Here is a 14,810-nt window from a genome sequence, read left to right as displayed (position 1 = left end):
GAGCCGATTTACCAATGACCCCTAATTTTTAGTCCTTGTAAACAATGTCAAAGCAAATTAAGCCATTTAACTCTGACCCACAAATCATCAAGACATAAAACGACTCCTAACTCAAGGTATAATCCACCACTGTATCAACATCTAACAAAAAAACCTAACAAAATTTACAGATACTCGGTACTTTGTAAACAGCTTCCTGATCCAAAGGCACAATTTCTTCCAATTTTCCAGGAAAAACCACTTTAAAGGCACCGACATACTTCGGCGTACTTCACTCGCGTCCACCCAAAGGACAACGTTTACCACCACGTCTTGTCTTGTCACACAGAAATCTGCTTGATGTTCACACCCGACTGTTTTGTATACGTCAAGCTAATAAGGTTGAGTTGACTCAAGTGAGCGCTGCATGACTGCCACTCTGAGCTGCACTAACAGGTCACCAGGTGGTCCAAGCGCCCAACCAGCTCATTGAACTTGCTAGTATCCATTCGGATTGTGACAAATGAAGGAATTTGTCATGGGAAATGTAGGCAATCAGTACGCTCAACTATCAAAACTCAACCGTCCGGGTATTGTGCGAGGAATCCGCCCGGCTCATAGAATACACATCGTACGTCCGAGTATGTGGGAGCCTTAAGGTTTACCGTCTTATCTTGACCATATTTTCAACAATTGGAAAACCTGCTGACTGAAATGCTAACTTTGTAGTAACCAAAGCACTTTAACATATTTCAAGAACAATGGAGAAAACATCATTGCATGGACGTTTTATTGCAATTGTCTTGATTTTCAGTTAATTTGTTGTCTGAATTGTCTGTTTAGAGAGAGTCAGCGGCAGACAAAGACGACCAAACTTTGGTTTGAAGAGACGTACCAAAGGGCTATAAAAATCATAACGGAGTAAACAACTTTGTAGGAGGAAATGGAATCAGACGTACCACTTTCCGATTATAAGATGACAAATCTTCCCACTGAGTCACAGTCGCCCTGCTGTATAACTGGAATCAAGACTTTCCTCCCCAGAGGGCAATTAAAAGACAAGTCTGAAACTGACACAGCTGGCACATCGGTTTTGGAGGCTCCCTCTCATACCAGCTCCATCTACATGGTATAATCAGTGGCTGGAGGACAAAGGCTAATGAACCATTATTGAAGCAGCCGAGTCGTCTGAGAGCGTTTTGGGGCCTTGAGGCCTGACCGTGACCCCGTCTGCAGTCCAGCAGGGTGTGGAGTGACGCGTGGGGGAGCGCGTCGTCAACGGAGGACCCCCTATCTGTGGTGTGTTCAGTTCACACCACAGCAGGCCCAGCAGCAGGCGTGCTGCGGCGCTCCCCGGCGGCTTTCATCAATCTGTTCCACGTTTCGGCAGCAGCTCAGGCATTCCAAGACTTCACACGCACGGCGGATTTCAAGGGGAACGCCACTTGATCTAAGACGTCGTGAGCTATTTTTATGGGCTGAGACGGTAGTCAACATTTACGACAAGTCAACATGAAGAGGAGAGAACGGCTCTATTTGAGTGAACCCAACACCAGCAGGAAAAGGTCCCCGCGCTCAGAAGTTACCCAGCGACTTCTGCTTCATTCATTTCTGTTCAGCCGGTGATTAAATAATGAAGTTCGAGGAGCTGAACTCGCGCCGCGTTCAGAGCCTTGAAAGCAATCATGTTTAATGTCGAGTGTGCGCTTCAACGTGTCTGAAACGCTTAGAGGAATCAAGTTTTGATAGATTTGAAGTGAAAGATTAAATCGAGTAAGATTTTAATTTCTATAAAAGGCTGGAAATAATAATCTTCCACTAGACTTTTCCTTTTTGTCGCACTTGATCAGATCAGAAAACAAGTAGATTCACTACTAGACAAGACCCAACAGGTGACTTCATTTACTAAAACAGAAAAAAAACAAATGAATCGCTATGACGACCAGTCTGACCATCCCTTCCTCAAAGCTCCCAGGATCAACAGCCGCTGCTCCCTCGGCTTCATAAAGATGCCGCAACAATAAAACTAAATTAAACTCTTATCCAAAAATCAATAAACTTTGAAACATAAAAGCGGGTCTTTGAGAACACAAATCGGGTGGAGCGTGCCTGGCATACCAAGGGGAGCCTCGACAAGCCGAGGCGGGGCTGCCGTGCTGCTGGAATGAGACGGAGGGGGGGAAGGTGGACACACAGAGACACCTCTTTGAAAATGATACATGGCTCTGGCTGGCAGCAAGCGCCACTCCAGATCCCCTCCTCAGACGGGCCGAGAGGATGCCAGGCTGCGGGGATTAGAGCCGTAATGAGTCGGGGGTGAGCACACAAACACTCAGACACACGCGCCTAAGTTTGCTCAACAATGCAGCTGACTGCGAACGCAACACGGATGTGTGCACAAGACGTGAACGACGAAGCAAAAACCTGCTGACAGATGTGCATCTCAGAGGCGACGTGTATTTAAAGACACAAACACATACACCAGGTTTCATCGACTCAAATTTAAGGCTTTTTTAAGACCCTTATGAAAGGAATTTAAGACCCGTATCGTCACGTATCGTACGAACATCGTCCAGCCAACTGCTGTGAAAGTTGTACTTACCCAGGACAAGTGGGCAAGTACAAAAATATTAGCTACGCTAGCAAGGGTCTCTTAGCAAGGTATTTATGTCAGCAGAACTCAGTGGAAAGTAAAATCAGAAAGTATGAGGTAGCATTTATGCTAAACGACTGTGATAATTACTGAATAGTGAATGAAAGTAAGACAAAAACGATTCTAAAAGTTGATGTTTCTTCACATTTTTGTAAAGGGTTCCCTGGCTAGAAGCTAATGCTGTTTGCCAGGCCATTGCATGGAGAAGTTTGGGAACCCCACATGCCTTACAAAGATGGTTACTTCACACCAACACCATAGTAAGTAAGTCCTATGGATTTCCATGTAGTGATGCTTAACCACCGACTCTCCACTTGACATAAACCCCTTCAGCCTGGCAGCAAACGGCATCAACAATCAGCTAACAAAGGATATGATTTGGAGGCAGGAAGTTCCAGCTGAGGACCTGGTTGGCCAGAGCCAGGTAGCGCTGGAAGACGCAGGACATCTGAGCGTTGAGGTTCTCCCTGCGACTGAACTCCTGCAGCACCTCCATGGTCAGCATGAAGATCTGACGCAGGCCGTCCTCCTGGAGGGGGATGAGAGAGAAGAGCGGTCTGACTGCAGCGGTACGGCTGGAGAAAAAAGAGGAAGTGAGGTTTACAGACAAGACAGGAAGCCAACCTGAAAGAGGCGCTTGCAGTTGCCATGGAACTCCATGCTGAGGCCAATGCTGCTGGTCTTGCTGGAGCTGGAGAACTCGCTGAGCAGAGCGGTGAGGATGGAGCAGGCCAGGGTTTGCTGCAGGGCAGAAGAGGTGACCTTAGATTAGCTCAGAAGCGGTGCGTAAATCATTTCCCATGGCTCTCATTAGGGCGGTCCCTTCCTGTTCTATGAAAATACGGATGAGTTAGTTTGACCTCGTGACCTAAAAGACCTTTGTGATGACTTCAAGCCACGCCTTTTCGTCCAACATCAGTGTCTAACCTCAGAAATGTGCTCCAGGAAGAACTTGCACTCCTAAACCTTGTGGAAAGTTTTCCGTAAGGAAAGTTTGTTATAGCTGGAAATGTTGGCAGACATCCCCTTAAATCTAGGGGTGCATCAATTTATGGATCAGATGATTTATCCAAGTCAATTTCCTTAATTGTGGGAGATCTGTGATGGGCCAATACCTACACATGAAGCCGGTCTTTACCACTGATCTTATCTACCTCAGCAAAGATCTAACAATCAGCCACCGTCTTCTTCTGCTGTCCCACCAGACGGACAGATCGGCCCACCAGGTCAGGTCTGGATGTCTGCAGTCAACAATGGTCACCCCACCCCAACTCAGCAACTTTCTTGCTATATTTAGCAACATTTCAGAAAAAGAAAAACTGATATGGGTCAAAATCGGGATCGGCACGTCAGGCTGTTTAAAGATCATGATGGGCCAGAAAACTGTACTGCATTTCCGCACTATAAGGGGCACTAGATTAGAAGGAGCTAATAAATGGTCCATTTTCAATCTTTAAGTGGAAAACAAAGATAATTCAGTCAGTCAAAGCACAGTGTGTTTTACTCCGACTACGGTAGTCTGACTACTTAACGTAATGTAACTACAACATTTTGACAGAGCGCCGTAAACCACACAAAATCGCTTCGAGGTCAGTAAGCACAACCAGAATTAATCCATTGTTTGGGGCTGTTTCACTCCAGAACAATATAAGAGGCGCTCCAGATCATAAGGCCTTTTTTTTAAATCAAATTAAAGGCTTTCAAGTGCGCCTTGTAGTCCGGAAATACGGTAATTAGAGTGCAGTCCTAATTAAAGCCCATGGAATAAGAATGGTACGTCACTTAAGTTCATTAGGAAGACTATGTTTTTGCACAATATACCAAACTCCAAACATCTGTGATAAATCAGCCAGAAATTAGCTCATGGTGTAACAGTTTGGGTTGGTTTACAGTTTCAGGGTCATTTTTTGTTTTGTCAGTCCAACACTGATACTACTTAACTTTGTTTTTCTACAGAAGAGTTCCTGTCAAGGAACATTTCAAATTATCTCATTGTGACCAGAGGTCAAAGGTGACTGGGATTTTTGTGCATGAAACAGGAAGACATCGCTGATGTCTGATAATTGCACTTACAAGTTAAATATAAATATTTCCTTCATGCTAAAATACATCATTAATGCCAAGTTTAACACTGTTTTCATTTTATTTTGACACACTGAGGTTCAACTAAACGATTTGTTTTTTCAACAATTCAGAGATTTTGTCCATTTCAGAAAAGTTCAGGACAAACAAAGTTGTACATTTATTTACTCATTTTTTGGCAAAGCTTTTCATCCACTACGAACGCATTTCTTCTTCTTTACTTCTGGTGGCGCTATTAAAGCAGGCAACAAATACAAACAAGATCCTCAGCAACTAGAAGATTTTCACATTAGCTATTTTAACTGGTGGCTGAGGTTTTTGTTTTTTATGACTTGTAACATGGCTGCACACAAAGCAAAATGAATAGCTGCAAAAGGGAGGGAGAGAAATAAGTCCTGAATAAAGGCTCAGTTAAGTGTTAGGAAAACTGCCTCATTAATCTTCATCTAACAGTGGCAAGAAAGCTTTTAAAGGGTTCATAATAAAATTCCTCTATATTTTCACCCGACACATACAATCTAAAGTTAAATATATCAAAAGGCTTTAACTGTTAGCAGCTACTGATCCCCTGGTTATGACCAACAAATAGATATTATGTAAAGAAATTAAGTCAAGTCTCAACCTGCAGAGAAAAAGAGTCATTAATGTAATTTCAAAAGTATAACTTAAAGTAATTTGTTACTTAAGAAATAGCTTTTTGTAAGAATCTGAAATAACTTTCTCTCTCTTTGGGATTTAAATTCAAGCACAAGCACAGTAGTGCCATCTACTGGCTGAAACAGGAATTTACTTTATTATGAGGGGAAAAATCTGGATATTGTTTGTCAAATTTAGGGATCATCACTTTTAGATTTTTTGAATAATGTTTATGAATGTGCTGGAGCGTACATGTAGAGCTGTGCAGCGATATTTTCTGCTATCCTATCAGTGAAAGCTGAGGTGCGTGTGTTCCCGTTACCACTGTTGGGTTCCCGCTGCTGATGAGCTGGCCGACCTCGTGGAAGATGCCTTTGCAGTTGATGCTTTTGTCCAGAGAGCCTCGCTTCACGATGACGGCCACAGCCAGCAGGATCTGCTCACGGACGTACTTCTGCAGGCTGCAGGAGCGCCACAGAGGAACCCATTGAGTTTGGAAAAGCTTACACCGCAGAGAGGCTCACCACATGCACAAAAATCAGGATTAAGACACACAGCTGGATTTTCAATAGTCCTGGTTCCACTGGGAGAACTTTTCACTTATAACACAGGAAAAAGGTCTTCCTATAAGTGTAATAATCTACCAGCAGAATATTTAGACACCATGTACTTAAAACAAGCTTGTGGAAACGTTACTTGCGAGTTATTCTGTCTTATTTCAAGTTTACCGAGATATCTGCACCAGAAACTACGCTAAAAATATTTGGTAAAACTTTGTGTTCTTGCGGCTACTAAATATATACTTTTGGACTGGCCATCAGCAGTCAACCTGCCTGGATATGAAACTGGCACGCAGAACGTGAATGCATGAAACTTGGAAGATCCAACAAAGCCTCCTCTTTCTTTCCTACTCACTTGGGTCTCTGCAACACGTAGGTGAGGAGGAACGCCCGGAGGGACTCGATGCTGGTCTTCTCCAGCAGGATCCACTCCCGCACAACGGCCTCCATGACGGCGGTGGCTGCCTGAAATAGCACATAGTCCACCTTGCTTGTCTCTGGAGAGGGAAACGCGAGGAGGCAGGAAGAACGCGTTACAAAACTGGAGAGCGTCAAAAGGGAGCGAATTAAGACGGCGTGTGGGCAGGGAAGCCATGGGAAAACGTCCTAACTGCTTCAGCACTTTTATACAAAACAGGTCTGAAACGATTAATCGGACGAATCGGTTACTGATTATCCCAGTTGTTTTCATTGCCGCCACAAAACGTCGTCGATGTTTGATTTTTTTTTTGAGCCTCAAACATTGTTTTTAATTCAAGAAATATTTGAAAGTTGCTCTTAATGAATTAGGGCTGAAACAATTAATCAGATAAATAATGAATCGATTATCAATATAATCTTCAACTAATTTAGTGATCGGTTAATCGCTTACTTTAGAACCTTTCATCTTAAGTATATTTAGCTGCAGATGCATCCTTTGCCACAAATGGAACTTAAGGAATGCAGTTATTACATTTTAGGCAATTAAAAAAGGAAAAAATAAATAAAAAATGAACTGAGTTATTGATTAAGTTGAACCTTTTAATGCACTGCTAATATTAATTAAAAAATACCTCAAAAAATCTGCAAAATGTGTCAGACTTCTTTATCCAATTGTCAGAATAGCATTAATCGATTATACTAAACTAATTGTTGGTTGCAGCCCTGAAACACACCGCCCAGACTCGCAGATAAACTTACAGGATTTAGTAAGGTATTAAAAATAAAAGTCTGAGTGTTTTTTTTTTTTCTTGCATGAATGGTTTTAATTTAGTTGTTTCCTTACCAAATGTCAAGTTCTACCAACATGTCAAAGCCAAGGGATTATATTCATCACACTTGGAAATAGGCACAGTGGCCCTAATTTCAGAGCTTGCAAAGTTACACATTATCTCTCCAAAGTCCTTTTCATAAAACAAGCTGGCTTGTAACCATAACACCACAGGCTGATTCTCATGTGATCAGGTTCAAACATGTCCTGGGTCAGTACGTCGCCTCGGTCCGGCAGCTTGTAACCAGCAAGGTGGTTCCTGAACACCTCGAGTGCACCGCAATATGACGCAAGTTGGGCGATTTATTCGACAATTACCCAGGATGTGCTTGCAGATGGCGAACGGGGACTTGGACTTCCTGAAGGAGAGGAATACATGTTCAGCGTGTTGCCTCTGCTCTGTGTTGACCATGGATGGCGGTGCCTGGGGAAGAAACAGCAACGGCACAGTTCAGGCAGAAAGCTCTACAAAGACAACATGTACTTGGTAAAACCAGTGTGCTGGAAAATGTTTTAAAAAATGCTTTGTTCTATGGCTGCACCGATCCACTGTTTTCACTTCTGATACCAATATCTGATGTTTAGTATCGGCTGATACAGAAAAACAGCTGACTTGACCTAAAATGTTTCATTTTGAAACACAGACATAAATGTACTAGACTACAAATTTATTAGATAACCATTAAATACACCGATAGCTTCACAAACTTGGTCAAAAATGTAAAAACAAACTTTAATCTGTTCATTCAGTGTAATTAGGAGCAGAATCGCCAATGAAAAATAAATGATAAAAAACAAAGACCATCTGGGCCAAACATAAAAAAATAATAATAATAATAATCTGCAACAAAAATGTTTTAAAATGTTTCAGGAAGAGGAATGAGAAATTATAAACACAATGCAAGATAAATAATAAAGTCTAGAATTCGACTGAACAGATCTCCCTTGATGGATCGGCCACACTGTCACCGATACCCGAATGAGAATTTTTTCCAATATCGATACCAATACAGATATTGATATCGGATCAATGCATTTCTATCTCACGTAGGACCAAGTTGGTTCGGAAATGCATTATGCTAAAACTGAAAGACTATTTTGCAGCTGAGACATCAACATACATAAGAAGAAATGTTGATGAATATAGATAACTGAAGGATTTATTTTCCAATATAATTTAGGTAAAAAACTGATAAGCTGCAGCTGAGTTTGCACAGTCTAACTCCGACCGATGATGCAGCTGAAACCCTGTCCTACAGAGGGATTAGACAAAACAGAGCGTACTGTAAACCTGCTCTATCAAAAGCACCGCCACCATCACAGCAGCTGATAATGTGTCTATTCCTCGAAGTAGTGTCGCCTCCGTCATCCATAGAAGACACAAGTAAGCCTCTCATAGCACAAATAAACAGATTACAGCTCTAAGAAAGTGCAAAACAAACAGTTTTTTTTAAAATACAGCAGCGTCTCCATGATACCGCCCAGCAGGAAAGTCACATTCCAGACCTAATTGCAGTAAAAGCAGCTCAGTGGTTGGAGGTAGCAGAAGGAAGAAAGGGCCTTTTATCTGACAAACCACACATAATGTGCCATAATGAGATGACACACACACACAGAGAGAGAGAGTTATAAAAGACGACTACAAGCAGACAGACTCAATGGACTGGACCTAATGTGGTCTGCTGTTAGATTAAAGCCCAAATTTAGAACGACTTTTAATTCCAAACTAAAAGCGAATGACAGACGGTCATTCAGAGAACTGGTGTGTCAAACACACCACTGAGGACGGTTCGCAGGGACGTTTTCCCATTTCGAAATTCAAGACTTTTCCAGAATCAGATTCTCGTATTTGTCTGGTAAAGTTTTCCCCCGGCATGACGGACAGCAAGCGCAAAACATTTTATTGAGTCAAATCCCAGAAAAATAAAACCGAATCTCGCTTCGGGTTCAGCAGTTTGGAAAAAGGAATATTTCACCTTTCTATTTGGTTTTTGACAAGTTTAAGAGTATAAATGTGGGGGAAAAAAATCAGGAAAGTTTCTTTATTTTGTTAGGGAAAATTTAAGAATTTCTGCTGATATTCAAAACTTGATCATCCCTGACTAGAAACCAATAAACTGACTGAACTAATAATTTGTTTTTCTATTATTAGGGTTGTATTTACACTTTTCTGTTTACTTTGGTCTGCATCCAGTTGATAAGTTTGACAATTTGTCGCTTTTTCTAGCGGTTTGGTTCCTTTTCCACACAGAAAAATCTCCAAGCGAACTGAAATCGGTCACTACAAACCAGGCGAGAATCTGTTTATTAGTCAGATGTGTCCGGGGCAGAAGAACCAGAGGTTTACAAAAACAAAAGAGAGAGAGAGAGAGAGATAGTTCTGTCCAATTGTCTCTTCTGATTTTAATCTCATTGATAATCTCACTGATAATATAAAAAAGCTAAATCTGGGGGTTCTCTTCCTGCAGTAACAACTTCTTCACCCATCAGGGTTACTGACAATCTGAAAAATATGTTTTTTAGATTCCAACCGGCCAACTAGGGATGATCCTGGTTTGGGTAAAAACTAGAAATCCTCCTCTGGGCATACAGACGGGGACTGTTGTTGACAAGACTAGTTACACTAACTGGGATTGATGCTAAGAAGCTAATCCCAGTTTTAGATGTAATATCATTTTTGTCTTTCTGCTGCAATATTGGTGAAATGAAACAATAAAAAACGCCAACACTTCTTCTGGTCCTAATATATCTAAAAATGTTTCTTAAAATATATGAATGATTTAACAATCTAGCCCTTGTATTGACAAATTAGAGGTTTTTTCTCCTACAAAATCAGCTGTTCTGTATTAAAAAATCTTAGGGAAATATCAACAGTAGCAAACTGCTACAATTTCAAAAGCACAATAGAAGCTAGAGAATCTATCATGCAAAGGATTTAGGATATAGAGGTTTTAACTGTATACATAAATGTCCAGTCAAGAAGAGGGAGACAGCTCTGTATTTTTGAGCTAATTCTGAAAAAAATATTTTAACAACAAAAAAAATTATATTTAGTCAATTATTGCTCTCAGAAGAAATATCAGATCATAGTTTTACTAAAGTGGTGATTGGAAATTAGCCATTAGCAGACACACATCTCCTAAAAATGGATCAAATTAAAATATACAACACTTTTTCTTGACATAGCTTAAAATCTAATGAGAGTTACTAAATTCACAGGAATGTATCATTTAATGAAAGTTAGTGATCAGACAAACAGCTGTTTTTCCTTCAGCCTTCTTCTAATTTAGATTTCCATAATCATTACAGCCTGGATTTGTGTTGACAATATTTTAAATGAGACGCAGCTCCCAGATTAAAACACCTGCAGATGAGTGAAATGTGGAGCTTTAATATTAGCTATTTGACTCACTATTGTACTGTGACGATTGCCTTTCTAATAATGTCATTTTGGGCTGAGCTGGGTTATTTACATTGTCCTGGTTTGATTGAAATGGTCACGCAGCAGCAGCAGCAGCAGCAGCTAGCTGAATTACCCAGCACACACACCGACATGCACATGGTTAGCTACTGGCTCCTAGCCGGGCTCTTCTGTCGGTTCAGGCTGAAATAAGTAAGTGGTTAGCGGAAAAGAGTGAGCTCTAGCTGGGTGAGGAGGAGCTGAAGCTGTAGACAGCGGAGCAGAAGAGAGAATATAAACAACAGCGACATGCTGCAACTGTCTCTAGAGTCCAGAAAACTTGATTTAGCGGCACAGAGAGAACACGAACCGCTGAAGTTTCTGGAAAAAAATTAGCCACAGCACAAAGAATTGGGTTGGTCCCGAGACTTAAGAGGGGAATGTATAACAAGGGCGGCATTTAAACTTAATAAACAGGTTTTGTAACGGGATGGAGCCGAGCGAGACTCTGCGCCACGCATCGTTCAGACATACCGTCTCTAACCCGAACACAGTCACCAACAACAACTGGGGCGAAACGAACCGCCGGGGGGGAGATTTTCACCCGACGAACTCCTCCGCAGACCGGGTTAACTATCGGGCTCCGAGCCCGAAGCGGGGACAAAACAAGGCTGGGTTCCTCACCATTAAAACTTTGGCAGCGCTCTCCAGTTGTGTGATCACTTCTGGTGCACCGACCGCCGCCATCATCATCGGCTCTCTCCAATGACGCGCCATGCGCTCTGCATTGTGGGACGACTCGGCAGGATCCACAGCGGAGAGACTCGGCGAGTTATGTAACCGTGGAAAAGCATTTCTCTGTGGCAGAACACTGCGAAAAGAAACGATAAAGATTCATAGGAGGGTGTTGACGCTGAATGTTTTAACTATTAATTTGAACTAAAAAAAACTAAAAACAATTCAACAATAATTTGTAGGATTTTACTGTAGAATTCTTTTTTTGTTTGTTTTTGATTTTTTTTGTTTAGAATTTGTCGGGGGTTTTTTTTTTCTTTCTTTTTTTTCCAGTTTTGAAAGTTCAGTATGACGTCGTACTAGCGCCATTGGAAATAGAAAAAAGATAAATCAATTTCCGCCAAAAAAAAAAAACTAGAAAAAACGTGAAAATAAAATGATAATTCAACAATAATTATACTTTAGAAATATTTTTTGTTTGTTTGTTTTTTTATTAATTTGTCGTGCTTTTTTGTTTGCTTCTTTTCAGTTTCGAAAGTTCAGCACGACGTCGTATTGGGGCTATTGCAGGTAGAAAAAAGAGGAATACATTTCCGCCAAAAAACGTGAAAAATTCTGAGATACAAAGGTAAAAAATTGCTCAGATGGCAGAGCAGTGCAACATCTATCTGCTTTAGATTTTACAAGTGGAATAGTCGAAACCACATTAAATAAAGCCCACAATCTTCTGACTATAGCTGCATAAGGAGGATTGCTTTTCCCAGGAAGGCTGTAAGCGTGCTATGAAACTAATAATTGCAGAAATACAGATTTCCAGTTGCTCTGGACATTGTAAAAACATCCAACAGAAACACATAGCAGGAAATGGCTTGAAAGATAAGATTCAGGTGGGATTGTCTGCAGGTTGCTGCTCCATGTTTTTGATTATGTATTTGTATGTACCCAGGTTGATCTTGGGTGAAAATGGATCCAAAAGTTGAAGTGATGTATTTAATGTCCATGTGGGGTCTGGCAAAGATCCGAAAAGTTGCACTTTGTTGACTTGATTTTCCACAAGAACAGAAAAAGAAGACCAGCTTAACAGTTTTACTTTAAAAGAAATGGATGAAAAAAGCCAGAGAACCATTACTAAATATGTTTCACTAAAGGAGTTTGACACCCCTACATGTCACAACAACCATTTTGTGTGGATATCTTACATAACACCCTGTTAAAGTTGCCACAATTTTACACCAGTTTTCTGGCCAAGATGAAAGATACTCCCAGAAGACCAGAGAAAGATTTAAAAGGTTTATTGATACAATGGTTCTGAATATTACAAATGTCTTGGTTAGTTGTCAAACGTGGAGATGGAGATCATGGGTCTTATTGTCAGGTTGAACTTTAGAGGGAAGAATCCAGAAGACTGAGTCCAGGAAGGAGTACAAGGAGGAAGTTAGATTCAGGAAAACAAGACATGATAGTAATAAAACACTCAGGCTTTGAATGGCAGAGGGCTTGATGAATAAGCAGCAGCAGCAGCTCTATGGTGAAAACCAGCAGCTCCAGGTTGGATGGCGCCCTCCAGTGGTGAATCTCCAGAAACGGGAGCAGACCCACAACAGCACTGATTCCTAACAAAAGTATATTTACTTGTTTACACAAGAGTCTGAAAAGTTCATCTACAGACCTGCGAAATAAATAAATGACCTACCTGATGTGTCGTCATGACAGCAGGGCGGAGTTACTGTAGTTCCTGTCCACACACACATCACCCTTCTTAACAATGACAGGCTCCACCTGCTCTGAGTCCAGATGAGACTCAGACACCTCTGTTGATGGTCAGGAGTCTAATTTAGAAACCTTGGCAGAAAAAATACTCTCATCAAAGAATCCAGGAATACAAAGGACAGCTGGCAAGCAATAATAATCCAAGTTACAGTAAAAATGACCTTAAGTCAGCACGTATTCCAAGGCATTTTAATCTCCAATTTTCACCTGAATTACAATCTGGCTGATGATCAAGGTGATGACGAACATCAGATCTGAGACAGTCTTGTTTGATTTTGAAATAGGTAAAAGGTAAAACTTTATTAATCCCATAGGGAAATTAAGGTTGTCTGTTGCTCACACACTAATTCACATCCACACAGGATTAAAAAACATCATACAAATGCAAAACAAATCAACATATTTTCCAAAAATGTTAAAATTTCCGTCATACAAACCGATGAGATCCAAGATGAGGCTGATCATGGACATCGGAGTCTGAACCTGGAATCAGAAACTAGTTATAGGTTTTGTAAAACAATAACAAAATGTTTCAATTGTTTTCATGCAGAGAACCAACATATGATCAGATTCCTTAATTTCTGTCTAAATATTAGATGGTTGAAGGTCATTTTCTGATTAAGTCACTATTATGAACTCACTATTTCCACAATGTATTATAATCAGTGGATGAGGAAGTGGAGCAGGTCCTCTGCTTCAGTCGTTCGTCAACTCATATCATGAATGTTGTGTAACTCAAGTTGACGGGAAAAAACAAAGACAGAGAAGAGACAGGGTCAATAAGAAGAACATCTATAGACAGTAGAAAGCTGGAAGGAGTTTTTCATTTTCAGCTCATTTTTGTGTGGCCATATTTCAAATTTGGCCACACAAAAATTGCATTTAGTTTTATTTTGACTTATATATAATATGCCTTTTGCTGTGTTATGTTATGAAATTAAATTAGTGTTCTCCTAATTCTCGATTATGGTACAACCAGCAGAGCAGAGCAACTGTTCAAAACTCATGTTTTGATCCTAGAGAGGATCAAAACAAGGACCAGCAGGTGTCCAGTCAGAGATGGCCAGGTAGGACAGTAAGTGTTGCTTTTAAGGGCCAGGTGTATTTGGTTAAGTATATTTCTGTGAGTCAGTTTCTTTATTGGTTTTTAAACTAATGCAAGCATATGTGTTGATAATAACACATTGTAATAAAAATACTGAAATTACCTCCAAAGTCCAGGCAGAAATCCAAAACCAGTTTATATCTGAGCATTTTATTGCATCTGGAACACATTAGAAATGAATTATCAAATTTGATTTTATTCCCTGTTATTTTAACTTTATTCTTCCTTCTTTCATCTTCATTGCAGCTGGACTGGAGTTTCTGTTTGGCTTTGGTAGCTTTCTGGACGGAGACATCGGCTGAGCGAAAGCAGCTAACTATGAGAGGGTTAACACTGTGACTGGCAACCAGCTCCTAATATCCAGGGAATCAGGCCTCAACCATGCAACACTTTCACCGTAGCGATTATCCTCCAGTTATTAAACCCACCACAACGTCGCTCTACTGTTCTATGATGTTTTCTATTTGAAGTTTCTTCCCAGAATGCTGAGTCCATGAAGAGCTGCTATGAGTCCACCAGGCTGGTTCTGCTACAAGAAAGCAATTCAAGGCTGGACATTTATTAACTAGATATCCGGAGTGACTCAGTTCAGCGTAACTTGAGACGTTTAACATGCAATAACCTGAAAACAGTTTTTTGCA

General features: G+C 40.8%; 1 protein-coding gene across 1 annotated transcript in view; it reads right to left on the bottom strand.

Moving 5' to 3' along the window:
• Positions 1 to 11,495, bottom strand: part of xpo4 (exportin 4) — a 50,517-nt gene extending 39,022 nt beyond the window's left edge. Inside the window, exons 1-6 of the mRNA XM_007578390.2 lie at positions 11,244 to 11,495; positions 7,478 to 7,583; positions 6,266 to 6,407; positions 5,673 to 5,811; positions 3,257 to 3,373; positions 3,008 to 3,161 (exon numbers count right to left, since the gene is read on the bottom strand). Coding sequence (XP_007578452.1) covers positions 3,008 to 3,161; positions 3,257 to 3,373; positions 5,673 to 5,811; positions 6,266 to 6,407; positions 7,478 to 7,583; positions 11,244 to 11,336 — 751 coding nt within the window. The 5' untranslated portion in view covers positions 11,337 to 11,495. The remainder of the gene's footprint in view (positions 1 to 3,007; positions 3,162 to 3,256; positions 3,374 to 5,672; positions 5,812 to 6,265; positions 6,408 to 7,477; positions 7,584 to 11,243) is intronic.
• Positions 11,496 to 14,810: the final 3,315 nt, after the last annotated feature.

The sequence above is a fragment of the Poecilia formosa genome, unplaced genomic scaffold (assembly GCF_000485575.1).
Source record: "Poecilia formosa unplaced genomic scaffold, Poecilia_formosa-5.1.2 Scaffold477, whole genome shotgun sequence".
Taxonomy (NCBI): domain Eukaryota; kingdom Metazoa; phylum Chordata; class Actinopteri; order Cyprinodontiformes; family Poeciliidae; genus Poecilia; species Poecilia formosa.
This window is presented reverse-complemented; position numbering and strand designations above follow the sequence as displayed.